This window comes from Lepisma saccharinum, chromosome 21 (genome assembly GCF_977018435.1).
Source record: "Lepisma saccharinum chromosome 21, izLepSacc3.1, whole genome shotgun sequence".
NCBI classification, from domain to species: Eukaryota; Metazoa; Arthropoda; class Insecta; order Zygentoma; family Lepismatidae; genus Lepisma; species Lepisma saccharinum.
Genome location: NC_139249.1, coordinates 1,758,020 through 1,773,535, shown reverse-complemented (window position 1 = coordinate 1,773,535; position 15,516 = coordinate 1,758,020). Strand labels below are relative to the sequence as shown.

At 39.5% G+C, this 15,516-nt stretch overlaps 1 protein-coding gene and 1 long non-coding RNA gene across 2 annotated transcripts in view; one reads left to right on the top strand and one right to left on the bottom strand.

Annotated features, from left to right (window-relative positions):
* The window catches only part of LOC146003891 (uncharacterized), a 98,204-nt gene that overhangs the window by 33,292 nt on the left and 49,396 nt on the right, over nucleotides 1–15,516 (bottom strand). The gene's annotated exons all lie outside the window — the stretch shown is intronic.
* LOC146003890 (beta-1,3-galactosyltransferase 1-like) overlaps nucleotides 9,585–15,516 on the top strand; it is a 73,588-nt gene continuing 67,656 nt past the window's right edge. Inside the window, exon 1 of the mRNA XM_083142358.1 lies at nucleotides 9,585–9,747. Coding sequence (XP_082998484.1) covers nucleotides 9,695–9,747 — 53 coding nt within the window. The 5' untranslated portion in view covers nucleotides 9,585–9,694. The remainder of the gene's footprint in view (nucleotides 9,748–15,516) is intronic.

Genomic DNA, 15,516 nt, shown 5'->3' with positions numbered 1-15,516 from the left:
TGTTCATTTTGGGTCATTGTAGGCCAGAAAAAGGTGGGGTTAATTTGTCCTTTTTTCCTTTTTCGGCGTTTTTTGGCTTATTGGTCCTTTTTTAGCCTTTTTTTTAGGTCTTAACGGCTTTATTCTTGCAACTTCACCTTCTTTCGAATCATCATCAGTTCATCACCTCTTAAACATCCTTTCTGTAGTAAGGAAATATATATATTTGAACCATCCCTGAAACGAGAGAGAAACATTTTTGGACGACTGAAGCAGGTACGGTACAAGGTCCTTTAACCGTAACTTGTCTGGAAGGTCGCGAAGTGGCAACTTTCTCTTGTTTTGAAGCTTTCAGCACGGTGTATTCGACCAGACACCACGCGCTTGCAAAGATCTCAAGTCAGATAATATGCCGCACATATTCATTAAATATGTAATTAAAAGCGAAGTTAATTAATTGGATCACATTTATAAGTCCTTTTTTTCAGTTTTTAGGTCCTTTCTTTGACATTTTTAGGTATTTTTATAGGTATTTTTTTTTTGGCAATTTATAGGTCTTCAACTTCCGAGCCCTAGTTATAAGCTACATACGGTTTTCATATACACCGCTGGAGGTAATTTTATCAGAATGTCAATCCTATAATCGACTTGCGTTTAGTATTGGACATTCAGGTAGATAAAGTCCCATTGCACTGTGTGTGTGTCGCGAATGCACGTAGCGAGTAGAAAAGTCTTAGTTCAAAATTTTCGGTTGCCTCCCTATTAGAAAGAATAAAAATTGTAGGAAGAAGTTCCCTGGAGCGAGATGCGACACCCCGTTTAGCCAGAAGATTCACCAGCTTCAGGTATCCGCCTGGAAGAAGCCTTACGCAACGACCCCAAAACGCAAGAGAGGAACGCAGTGTCGCAACATGTAGCCCAGAACGTCCCTTCGGCCGTGACTCTTATCTCGACGCCTGTGGATGCCGCTTTCGATTAAGAACCGCCGTGATCGTTATTCGAGGTCACTTCTTCCGCCAGCATTCCTTAAAAAAACAAAAAAAAAAACACGAGATCTTCGTGTGTGGTTTGTACCGGGAAAAATGAACATGGATAAGATGTGTGTACGCGACTTTTCTTATTTTACCTTATTCTGTGCCACTCGTGGCTCGTAGCATCTAACAAGAAGAGGCACGTATCTAGAAATTAAGTTTGGGTCGAGACTTCGTGCAGTGGTAGGGTACTCTATAAGTAGGGTGCGAAATAACTGGGATTTCCCCCTCACAAAAAAAATTATCTCCGCCAAAAGAAAATTATTTTTATCACTGCCAGGGATGTTTTGATCCCCCTCAAATAAAATGATACAATCTCTTAACTATATAACAAACACAATTGAAAAATCATTCTTGTCCATTAATGGTCCAGTCATCCAAGATTTCCATGTCGAAAAGTATGCACACAGGCTAATATGCAAGCGTTTTATACATATTAAAACTTGAGACATAAACAGACCACTAATTAACAAGTAATAATAGATTTACTGTCAATTTTCTTAGAACGTAAATATACTAAATGTTTGTAAATTACACGTAAATGTTATCAAGAGATTTAATGATCTAGGGTAGAACAAATGTTCTAATGTGCTTAGAACCGCAAGGGAATAGTTCCATTTACTGACTGGTAACATATATACAAATTTGCATAGGTGTACCCCTCAAAAAACGTACCTACAAAAATCAATGACAGATACGCCCAACAAAAATCTTAATTCGGACAGTGCCTATAAGTATAAATATGCCGAGGTACTACTCAGCCATTTCGAAGAAGCAGCGCTTAAATGTTTTCCATGCACGCCTCACAAGGCGAAGATATTGTACGGTGACCAGGTGGTAGCATATCAGTTTCACGTGCCGGAGGTTCTGGGTTCGATTCCAGTTTGGTTGCCCATGATTTTCTCTCTTTATATTAACTCGAGCAAAATTTTATTGCGAATAATCATTTTATTTGCTGTTCGAATTGTCGAGAAATATTTTGTTTTCGATTCTTTTACGATAATTATCATTTTGGATAGTGTACAAAAAAAAATATAAATAAAACCATTGCTTCTGAATATAGTATTCTTGTGATTAGTTTCTTGAATATTCTCTCAAAAAAAATAGAATGTATACTTTTCGCTATACATAATATTCTGTCGAAAATAACACGTGGATAATTTAATATGCAAATGTTTGTAAAATGGTCAGAAAATTAAAACAAACATTAAAAGAGGAATATTCCCCCAAATTAAACAAACTTTTATTTCATATTTATTTCAATAAGTTATTAAATAACACGTATTAAACAGTCGCTCGAATTAATAAGGAAAGCCTGATTACAATTATTCTATTATTCCATTTGTGGTGACGTCCAGCATGTATAAACATTTCTGAGTTGCATAACACAAGCAAAGAATGGCGGTGAAGATGCGCTAATTGTATGTCAGCAGTTTTACACTTGTTTTCTCTCTCCGTTGATTTAACATGCAGCAGCTGCCTTTCCCCTTCGATTACCGCGTGCATATGTGCATTACGTAAGAGTCGGGCGTTCCTTGTTCGTGGCTACATTCTCCACTTCTAGCAGCTTCCGTTAATTCTGCCTTTGAATAACTCGTTTGCGTTTCCCGCCTGGCACGGTGAGGGAGAGACGGTCAGCGGGGTGTCTCATCTTCGGGATGTAAATTTTTTGACTTTCGCTGCTTCTCCCCCCCCCCGCCCCCGAAGTCCTTCCTTATTGCAACATTCTAACATACCTAGGAAAGCATGGGCACCTACAGAAATGTTCTAAAGGAGGATCAAAATTAAATGTGTGGTCTGGAGTAACAAGTTACAGTGGCGTAGGAATGTATCTGATTTGGGGGGAGGTACAAAGGTCTCCAACTATCGGTTGCAACCGTGAATTCGTGCAACATGGATAGAAAATGTTGCTATTCGAGGACTCTCAGCGTTGAAACGAGGCCCAACGTGCAAGGCGTTACACACCCTGTTACTAAGGTTTTGGAGAACCTTGACAATTTATTAAAATAAAAGATCATACGCATATATTTTACTTTTTCCAAATTTTAGGAAAAATTTCAAGACTTGGATTTTAATTGGCAAGTTTTAAAAACTTTAGTCATGTATAGTGTCCCGGACCGTGGCCGTATGGTCAGGCTTGGGCTGCAGGAAGCGCGCTGGTTCGAGTCTCTTGAGGGAAGCGTAACAACTTCTCTCCTGAGATTTCGGCCTGTGTATGGGACCGGTGGCCATCCACAATAGTGAGGAAGTTGGGAGCTACGAATGAGTAGCGTAACGCGGTCACGGAAACCTAAAACGAATGGGGGTTCGTCGAGCTGACCACACGTCACCCCGTAACCGGTTGCGTATTTACAAACCCTATAGTGCTGCAGAACCAGAGGTATAGAACACTTTCTTATTGGCTGTGTGCACCGGAAGTGTTTATGTTCCGTGTCCATTGTTCCTTGGTTCTTCATTTACAGCAAAAGTATGGAAAAATTACACTTGTGATTATATAGTAATAAAGTTTGTAAACAGATTGTCGAAATTATGTTAAGAAATATACGTTTATATAAAAAAAATATATAATGTTTAAAATGCTATACGTTGGATATACATAATTTTCTGAATAGTCATTGGTAGTTACAATGTTTGCACTGATGTGACTTTAAATAGAAAAATCATTCAATTCAAGAAGTGTTTTCATTTCTGTCTTCTAAAACATTAATTTAAATAATTTTGCTAAAAAATGAACCTTAGCGTAAATGGGTTTCTTATCTTGTTGGGATGGATATCTGAAATGTACACTGTTAATTTGAACCCTGCCATCTAGCATTAACTTGAAGGAACACTGCATCAACTTCCGGAATGGCAGCCAATCAGTAGCCAAATATCGCTGGAGGTTCTGCAGTACTATAGGGTTTGTAAATACGCTAACCGGTTGGATGATCTCGGCAGGTGGGAGTGAGGCCGGCAGTCGCTAGGTGCGCCCTGTCCCTCATGGGCTGTTGCGTCACGGGTTATTGTTATTATTAGCAATTTATAGACATCCAGGTCTCGATTTAAGATGTTGCACTTGGTTTCTTTAGTTTGTGTCCCTTTTCTAATTTGGCTAATCGCGACGATGAGGATGAATTGTTAGCCCGCAACTATTATTTTTTTTTTAATTTTACTGATTCGCACTGGTAGTGAAAACCCATTCTTGGCATAGTCGCCTGTTGTTTCTCCAAGATTCAAGCAGTACGGTTCGTGGAGAACCGTGGAGAACCGTTCACGAAAGAGCGACTCTCCCGTGAGACCACAATCCCGCGCGCACAGCGATGTCGATGACCTTATCTCAAGAGCCATAAAATTTTTATGTCGCTTTTCGTACCCCTTTCTTCTTCCCGCCGTCCCCCTACATCATTAGCGGATTAAATTCGGTTTTAATTCGCATCGCCAAATGACGCCAGGCGATCCACAGCGTCTAGGCTGGGAGACCACAATTCATTGGTCGCTCTCCTTTGTTCCTCCAGCCATAGGCGAAATAGAGACATTCATCAGAGTGTGGAAGAAAACCCAGGGGTGTTGCATTCAGGTAGGCTCTGTTGGTGGTCATGGTATTTTCCAATTTGCAGTTTTTTTTTGTTTTTTTTAAATACGTCCATACTCACGCTATAGACCAGCTACAATAACGAACCAGGCTATCTTACATTGCTTCGATAACAATCTTTATAATTCACCCTTCGCGTGGGACGAGGATGGTGGATACATTCAGAGGCATGGGCGTCCGGAAGGGGGGAGGCAATGGGGGCCACGCCCCCTGGAAAATGAAAGTCAACGAAAAAGTATATATTTCACACATATACTTTTATTTCAGCCACAATAATATATGTTAATTATTGCATGAACATAACTTCAAATTAAAGCAATGTTTCCTGAGGGGGAAAATGTGCCTTCTTTGCCCCCCTGGAAAAAACTATCTTGTTTGCCCCTCCCTGGAAAAAATCCTGCGGACGTTCATGGTCAGATTGATTGATTGATTTAGTTTATTTTACTTCGCGTTTTGTGCCTCTTGGCTAATTTGCGAAGATGGGGATGAGTGACGAAATTGATGAATGGACATTTACAAACAACAAAGCCCGAGCGGGAATAGAACCCGGGACCCTTGGCGTCGCAGCGCGATGTGCTAACCACTCGGCCACACGGTCCGGCGTACATGGTCAGAGGCCAAGGAAAGTATGAAATGCAGTCAAGCAGGGTACGAAATTCTGTGGGGACAGTAGGGATTATCCCCCTCCAACAACCTTGACATCAATAATTCCCGCCACCAAAAATTTCCGGGGGGTAGTTTTTGAACAAAATGTAAGTAATTAGGTTTGACTTCAAATATACTTTACTAAGGATAATATTGAAAACCCACACAAAGTAGCGTGGTTGTGAGTGTTGGATGGTTTCTCTCTCTCAAGACATCATTAACAGATCTACACCAATAACAATATACGGACGATAAAAGTACAACGAGAATGCAAGAGAAGTATAACTATGAAATCTAATTGATTTATATTAATAGAAAGCAAAAACTAAACAAAAACTTATTCATTATAAAGCTATTGCAACTTTTTTGTAAGTTATTAACATCCTGACCCAGTTACTAAAGGAATTAGTTTGTTACTTTATAAATAAATTAATTCCTTTATATTTAAAATATGCATTTCTAAATATTTAATTTACTTTTATATTTATAAAAATACAATTATAAATATGTATATCATATAATAATTATAGATATATATTTGCGTGTGTGTGTGTGTGTACAGCTCAAGATCCCCCCCCTCCCTCCTCAGTGTACGCATCTTGCAGTCAAATCCCTTCTAATTCTGTTTGAGTCTCAGGAGCCTCTTTTCATTGGCGAATTCATTTTCCGCTTTTCTTCACAACATACTTCTCATGAATTCGTTACTCTAGCAGCCTACGTCAATTTTATGTGTGATGAGATGCACAGACTATTGCAAGAATCTGCTCTTTCTCATCTTTCAACTCTACTTCATGCGGGACTTGATGATGCTCTACGGGGAAGGGAATGAGTGTGCACAATGGTGTCTGATTTATGGAGGGAGGGTGGCATTTGTGAGAAAAAAATTTGGTGGAGTAAACTTTATTTCAAAAACGTTTGAGAAAGTGACTGTAAATGTCAAGAAAATGTAGAGAATGGAATAGAAAGTGCCATCTGAATTGTCACGAGGCACTTACAGGACTGTAAATAGTCTCCAAGAGGAAGAAGAAATCTTGAATTGAAGTATTTTGTCTACACCATGAAAAGTCATATCCTCCTTCAACACCCACGCCTCAGAGACATTATGCCTTGTCCCCTTGTGAACAGCTGCGTAAGAATACTTGTTCCGTGCAATGTTGCCAGCTAATTTCCTTACTGTTTTCTACGACGGACAAACTATAATAGGGATATGTTGTAGTTATTTATCCAACTGTGCCAGGCACGTAGCCAGTGCGAGGGCTCAGGGGTCTGAAGCTCCCCCCAAAATCCTACAAATATCTAATTTAAATAATGTATTGTGGTAATTGGTTTTACTTTCTTAGCAGGATTAAACATCTTTTATAATCAATTGTAATATACTGAGAAATTCATCTTCATAGCTTCTACACCCCCCCCCCCAATTTTTGGCATTTAGATGGCGGCTGCTGATAAGGGACGAGGCCCCTCCGAAATAAAAGTCTGGCTACGGGCCTGAACTTTTCCCAAAATAATTGATATTGTCGGTTGTGCATCGAAGACAGCAGTAATCTAATGATGCACAAAACATGATTACAACGATAGTACAATGTAAATGGAAAACAGGAAACTCGAGCATAATATACACCCTACGACAAAAGTTGTAGTGGACGAACTGTCCATCACCATTGTCATTGTATCGTTTTCCACAATGTGATGATAATGAATTGAAACGAAAGTGTCAAAAAGTAGAGGACAACGTCAGTTTCATATTAACAGAATTACATTTCTTAAAACAACACAGGATGTACAAAAGAATGAAAATAGCGATGGACTATTTGCTTATTATCTGATTTTGATTTTTGTTAATTAGCGTCGCTGTTCTGACACTTTTGGCTAATCGCGACGATGAGGATGAGTGATATGATGAAATTGATGAAGGGACACTCATGAATAACACCCATGCCGGGATTTAAACCTAGGACTCCTGACGTCGGTGGTCGGCAAATTTACATATCATCATCATTGCCCAAGGCGAGTGGCGGATGCAACCTGTGTTCATTATGATTAATGTCCGTTGTGGGTTGCAGGCCCGTACCAATGGAGGGGGCAAGGGGGCCATGCCTCCCCCCCTCGAGCAATGAAACATTATGATACAAACCTACAAAAACAACATGGATAATTTTTAAGATTTTGAAAGAATTTATATTTTCTTCTTGCACACGCCAGAAGTCTTGTGTCTACAATATTTAGTAATTTTAGTTTTATAACCATTTATGCGAAGCTACTATATATTCCAATTTGGTCGGGACAGTTCACCATATTTACTCCCTGTTTTGACTTTTTTCGAACTGCAGTCTTGATGAGAAAATGTCCTCTTTTTGTGGTAAATTCACATTCAGACATGTTCTTCATTATAATGATCATTCCATTGCGTTGGTGGTCACATTCAGGGTACGAATTCCCATGGCGGAAGGGGGATCTCCCACCTTCCCACCGACGATCTTGTTCTATTAAAATGTTTCCCTAATTAAAATTTTCCGAGGGTAAGAGTTTGTGTTACAACAACAAAGATAAGAAATTAGTTTGGACTTCAAACATACTTTACTAAGAATAATATCATAAACACATACAAAGAAGGAATAACAAAGAATGATGTCAGCCTGTGTGTGAATGTTGCATACATCTCTTGCTCTCTCTCTCTCTCTCTCTCTCTCATGGGGTAAAAACGTCCTTCTACAGTCATAGAGAAGATTTTAAAATTATATCAAATTGGACTAGGAAGAAATGGAACCCTAGCTGCGAAGGCGGTTGTCATTGTCACCCTAGGCCCCTGGTACATAGAAATTAGACCGACCTGTCATTTCTCCCCCATTTCTCATCTCCTTTCGTCAGGGATAAAACATAGCACTTACGTGTTAATTTAATAGGAAACTAATGTCTTCCTAAAGTTTCTTATTTTTTGTCCCTCCACCTAGTTATCTTTAATTTGTAATCGATTTTGAAGATGTGAACAATAACACACACTGCTTCAATGAAGATGGTGTGGGATCCACAACCGACTGTTCTTTCAGTAGCCACATTTCTTGAATGTTAAGTTTTCTTTTCATCGGATTCAACGGAAAAGAGTAAGTACATAAAATTTCTACAATGTCTTAGTGTGCCAGCTACATCTAGGTAGGGGGTTTGCAAAAATTATCCTCGTCCTGGGCGCTGAAATCTCTAGCTACAACTCTGATCAGGAAATATTTCCTTTCGAGAGACCATTAATAGATTTACACCATTATAGAAACACAACACAGTAAAAGTATGAAAATTTAATTATCATTTTAATAAAAAACAATAATGAAATAATACGTAACACTTATTAAAAAGTTCTTAAAATTTTGAACTAGTCGTTAAAAGGAATGAATTTGTTAGTTTATATTGTAGCAAATTAATTTGTTTATATATGTTTATAAATATATATATAAATAAAAAATGATATTAATTATTTAATAATTGAACCCCCACTAAAAAAATCCTGGGTACGGGCCTGGTGGGTTGTGACACTACACCTTTAACCCTTTGTCGACTTACAATACCTATCTGCTTCCTGCCTCTTCTCGGCTTAAGATCCATGTTTAGTTATCGTATATATATATATATATTTTTTTACTTAAAGTGCCCGTCTATTTCTTGATTTGTTTGCATCTTAAGGACCTTCCCGATGGCGTAGTGGTAACTGCCAATCTAATAGCTCTCTTGCTGACCGTGGCGGAGTGGTTAGTACAGAGCGCCACGACTCTAGGGGTCCCGGGATCGAATCCCGGTCTATGCATGGGTGTCTTTTGTAAGTAGCCCTTCATTAATTTTATCATATCCTCGTTGTCGTATATTTATAACGTTAAGTTTATCACGGCAGTAGAAAGATATAAAAAATGCTGCATGAAAATAAAAAACATCCTTTATTTTTCCAGGATTCGAAGCCAGTATTCTTATTTTCACCCTGCGGACTCTAATCGCAACAGACCACAGAGTTTATATATTGCTTATATAAAAACTATGCTAATATTGATTGAATGGAGTTCCGTGGGTAATAGTTTTTTTGTTTATTGGCGTCGCTTTTCTGTCACTTTTGGCAAATCGCGACGATGAGGATGAGTGATGGTATGATGAAATTGATGAAGGGATACTCACTGCGCATCCTCGCGATTAGGCAAAAGTGGCAAAAAAGCGACTCTAAATAACAAAATCAAATCCAATAGCTCTCCGGCGGAAAGAAATTAGAATGTGTAATTGCTCATTAATGTCGTCGTGGCCTGGTGTTCGAAAGGGAAATACGAGTGGCGCGCGGATTGTCTAGCGCCTGCGCAGAAGCAAGGAAGTGTTCGCAGAGAAAGTTTCTCGTCAGTCGATCTTCAGTTGATGCTGTGTGTGGCTCGAGAGAACGCGTGTGTAACCCACATTCTGCCAGAGATGGCGGGAATCAGTTGATATCTTTCGTTCGGCGAGGATGCGAGCGCGCTGCTTGTGGACACCTGTAGCAAGGCGCCTGCTCTACAGCTGGTAAATACATTTCATTTATTGTTTGCTTTCCCTTGGTATATAAGGTGTAGCATAGTGCAGGGGCGAAAGTGCAAAAAGTGGGGGGAAATGCCCTCAATCGCCACCACTGGTTATTTGGATTGGCACAAAATGTGTGCACGGACAGGGAAAGAAAATCTTCCTAAAACACCGCCCACTTTGCGCTATAAACGGTGTGAAAGGTTCGCAGTTTCGATTCCCGTTGGTCAGAGGTCATTGAAAAATCACGACTTCTTGCTAACAGGAAAATCTGGAATTTATTTCAGGATATAGGGGCGGGAGAGCAATTTTCCCCTGCCCTGATACGGATCCTGTGTGCCTGTACTGATTTGCAAAAACTTCAAATGTGGGATGACGTCACTTTCAGAACAAAATAAATTCGGTTTTCACTTACCTCCCATGAGAGCCGGTGCGATGAGCCTTTCGAAATATATACGTATTACTTGAATGGATTTATGGCAGACTTCAGTCAGCTGTTTACACAACAATTCTACTCCATCTGTAGACCAAAAAATGTGAGTACTGCGATTTAACTATTGCAATATAAAAGAAGTGTAGAGCCTCCCTGATGGCGTAGTGGTAGCATCGTCGCCTTGTAATCAAGGGGTGCAGGGTTCGATCCCACTTTAAAACTGTAGGTCCAGTCCCGGTTATCCTTACCACAGATAAATATATATATATCTTTATATACATGGGCGGAGTTTGAGCTTTTGCTTTCAGGGGGGGCAGACTCTGGGAGAAGCATATGATGTACGTGAGGGTTGTTGAATATCCCCTAGCTTACAAGGGATCCGGCCGGAGACCTTCCCCCGGAAATTAAAAAAAACAACAACTTAAAAACACTAGTTCTAGGCCTTTTAGATTTGAGAATGTTAAATTTTCTCGCTTAAGTAAACAAATATTAATTAGTATATTCATTGTCAGTTTTAAAAGAAGCAAAACAGTACGATTATTGCATTTTGCATTTCATTAATTTTTTATTGATACAATACTCGTATTACTTTAAAAAAGTTACGGCACAATAGTAAGCTTCAGAAATTTTAGAAAAATTCAATTGAAAAGTTCTTTTGATGCCTCAGCAGTAACTGTTGACTCAACACAAAGTCATTTTAAGTTTTTCTTTCTTCAAACTGTGCACATCAATCAAATCGTCTAAGACCCGCTATTGCGGCGCAATTACCGCACATGCCATCATGCCAAACGTCATGATTTGCGGTATGGCTTCATAACAAAAATGTAGTAACTGAACTTAGTCATGTGTTATTTTTTAGAATTTTTTTAAGTTGGGGGCCAGGTCCCCCCTGGCCCCTCCAGAACTCCGCCTATGTTTATATATCTTATTATCTTTATCTGTGGCCTTACTGTGCATAAAGTTGACTTAAAACTCAACTCAATAAAAGAAGTACAGCCAATCTTGTTTATGTTGGTACTACTAAGTCAAAGATTTTTATATTTTGTTGTTGAGTTTGATTGATTTGCTTTATTTTACTTCGCTTTTTGTGCCACTTTTGGCTAATTTGCGAAGATGGGGGATGAGTGATATGATGAAATTGATCCATGCACAGGTCGGGATTCGAACCCGGAACACCTGGCGTCGTAGCACGATGTGCTAACCACTCCGCCACGGGGGCCGGCTTGTTGTTGAGTGTGTCTATATATCCACTTTATGAACAGAAAGGCTAATCGGGATTGGATGTACAGTTTAAAGTGGGATCCGAACCACTATGCCTCCACCGAGTGATTGTAAGGATGTGACGTTACCACTACGCTATCGGAGAGGACCAAAGATATTGAAAGGGGGGTTGAACACCCAACCACCTCTCGGTACGGCCTTGCTTGAACCAAATTCGCAGTTACCGTCACAGCTATTTAAAAAGGCATTTCCTTTTTTGTCGCGCTCTCGTTGTTAGTTCTGCGGTACAACTTTTTCATTTTTTATCATCTTGACCACACCGTTTACTTTAATAACAGTGTTCTGCTCTTCGAGTGTGCCTCCACACATCTGTAATCTTTGCACCGGCCCAGAGCCATCAGCGAGGTGGCGTAAGATTGCAACCGTAAGGTTGTTAGCGAGAGATTCATAGCTCATTAAGAATCCTGTGGTGGCTCAGGCTCATGTGTTCAGGGATAGACAGTCCAACTTAATGCCTCTGCTGTCCGACCACAGAAGACGAGACTAGCTCGAGAGGACGAATCCACACCCGAAATGGGGAGGTAGGTAGAAACATGCACGAAACAACGCTGTAGGTATCAAATTAGTGTTTCGTTTCTATCGTCCGGCATCGTTTAATATCGCACGCATTGTTGTTTCAGTGGCGTGTTCCCAATGTTACCGCGTTTACCACCTGTAAACCAATATTTTTGTTGTATTTTTATACATTTAGCATTAATATACTAGTATGTGTAATTGCTCATTATTAGCTTTAATATATGTGTAATTGCTCATTACTAGCTTTAATATATGTGCAATTGCTCATTATTAACTTTAATATATGTGTAATTGCTCATTATTAACTTTAATATATGTGTAATTGCTCATTATTAACTTTAATATATGTGTAATTGCTCATTATTAACTTTAATATATGTGTAATTGCTCATTATTAACTTTAATATATGTGTAATTGCTCATTATTAACTTTAATATATGTGTAATTGCTCATTATTAGCTTTAATATATGTGTAATTGCTCATTATATATTACAGAAACCATTAAAACGAGCTCATAAATCAGAATTTAAGTAAATTATTTAAAGAACGTAAAGGTTGATTTATGTATGCCACTGATAGTTCTCCATCGCACCCTTCTGACGACCGGGTTTCCTCCCCTTTGGACGGAGAGGGCGAGGGAGCCTAAGTCAAAGTGGTCGAGTGGCTATTTAAAAAGAAAAGGGGGAAAAAACGTGGCAGCGTGGTGAGTTGGGCCTCTACATTGGCCGAAGAACGCTAAATGTTCGTTCCTGCTTTCTGGGCCGCGCTTGGCAGAGTCAGTGCTGCTACATGAAAGGAAATTTCCCTCGCTGAAGGGAAATCCAGGGAAGAGGGAATTTTATGAAATTGCCGAAAAACATTGAAGTTGTCTTCACTTCTATTGTTTTACTGGCGTTTACTTCTATTATACCTAATTAACCAAAATGGGGTGTTAACAAATACAGGGTAATTCAAAATAAATGGTGCTACTTTATACAGTTATTATGACGTTACTATTTATGATAGAAAATCAGACAAGGCATCAATATAAAGAAGAACTCTGGAAGGAAGTTTTACTCAAATGACTCACATTATAAAGATTGAACATGGGAACCATGTGTAACGCGGGAAACGTCCAAACGATAACCAAGTACTTGCTATGCATGATACAGCAAGTTGTTGTCAACGGTTTTGAAGGCACTAACAATTTGCAAATCTTTTGAAAGGATGAAACATGTGCATTACTACCGAAATGCATGCGGAAATGTCTTTGCACCATTGTTATTGAATCAGTTCTTGATAGCTCCAACACACAATACGCCTTCTACTGGTCATTAGCCATTTTGCGACACTAGCGATCCTGGTGGAGCATCGGCTAAGCAGAAAAAACCCGCTAAGTGGGAATAAAACTTCCAGAGTTTTTCTTTAAATTGATGCCTTGTCTGATTTTCTATCATAAATAGTAACATCATAACTGTGTAAAGTTGCACCATTCATTTTGAATTATCCTGTATATACAATAAAATAAGATTTGTTGCGGTAAAGCAGGTAATTTTTTTTTAGAATACACTGCTGCTGTGCTGTACGTGTTACGCGTACGAATTGGCTGATTTAACGGATGTCGCTTATTGTATACAAGATTAACAGTGATGGAGAAGTGCGAGAACAGTGGAGGATTCCGGTAAAGGTGTCATCTTTCAAGCATCACATATAAAAGTCGATTAAATGACTAATTAATGTTTCCTTCACAACAATAAAACTTAGACTTGGATAGGTTCCAGAGCCGTCACTCGGGAACCTCCGGAATCAAGCCGTGAGAGCTCCCGAGGCGTAATTCTTAAAAACTGCTCGCAGATGTTTTCTCGTCCGCATTTTTCCAGTCGCCTCTCCCACACGCCAGATGCCCTGGGCCTCTTCCCAGGATCTCCAGATGCAACGAAACCGGCGAATCTTGATTAACGAACAATGTTCGCCTCTAATCTTGATCCATTTTGCAATTGCCTCTTTGGGTAGGCATATATTGACGTTTTAAGTGTCGTTTTGATTCAGAATTTCACAGCGCTTAGCACGTGCCGCGTTTCCTCCAGTGTGGTGTGGTGGCAGTGCGTGGAACAGATTTCTATCGTTTTACAGCGGAAACTGAAAAGACGTAACTTTTATTCAAGTGACAGACAATTGTATTTTGGTGAGGAATGTAAACATTTAAAAAATGATATTTTCACCAAAACAAAAAAGTTGACCCCTTCCCTTTTTGGGAGATGGGAATGGCTTTTATGTCTGTGTATTTTGAGACATTTACTAGTAACCTTTTTTTAATTACTCATCCGAATCAATATGTTTGCATGCCGTGTGTTATGAATAAGCTCTCGTACAAGAGTCATGACTTACCAACAGATTTCCTCTCTGCATCTGAAAGCTGAAAAAAGGTTCCTGGACCGTATTAAAATTGATGCGGGGAAAAAAGGTTCCTGGACCGAAACTGGTTGCTACCTTATTGAGCTGCACTATACCTATAGAATTGGCAAATCTAGTGAGGTTGTCAGAACAGTTTGTCGTGCAATATGGGACACTACAGAGCCAGTGCTTTCCTCAATCAACAGAAGAAAGGTGGAAGAATATTTGCAAACGGTTTCGAAAATCATACTAATTTTCCACACTGCATAGGAGCAATAGACGGGAAGCATGTACGTGTGAATAAACCAAAGATGAGTGGTTCGTTGTTATACAGGGAGGTTATTTCAGTCGTTCACCGCCAGCGTGGCGGCCGTTCAGCGGACTCTTCATGCAACAGGTCCCGGCAAATTGCATTACAGGAAGTCCGTAACAGAAACCGCTTGTTTTCTAATGTTTCCACTTTTCACAATTACAGTTACAATTACAATTGAAATAAGCACGTACCTTGTCGCAAGGATGCTGGAAAAGGTGTCCTCGCAATTACAAATATTTCTGGCACATTATTTCTGACATCTAATCTTAGATTAGTCATCGCTACTTTATCCTCAGTTGTCGCGACAGCGCCGGCAGCTTATCGGAGGTTGGGTGAGTTGTCAGCCGCGAGAGGGCGCTTCATACTGCACGTGTCGGCAGTGATGCCAACTGTAGGGACATGTCCCTACGCATAGGGACTTTTCACTAAATTTCGCCCGCGTAGGAACGTAGGGACAGATTTTGCCAAATGAGGGAAAACGTAGGTACTTTTTTCAATCTTGGTAAATTACATTTTATGAATTTGTTTATCTGGATACTTTAGCGAGGAGGAGAAAAAAGAACTAACTAACAGATCTCCATCAGAATTTTGGAACATGTTATCGGTTACCAAAAACTTTCAAGGCAAGTTCCTTTTTGAAAACATTTCCACTCTCGCGAAAATAGTGCTAACATTGCCGCATTCTAACGCGGAAACGGAAAGAATATTTTCAATGTTAAGTGATACAAAAACAAAAAAGGGAAATAAAATGGGACCAAAATTGTTAAAGAATGCAGGAAATACAGCATCACCAACCAACATCTATCTCTTCACAGCAGCAGCATGTATGACTTCAAATAACATAATCAACAGTA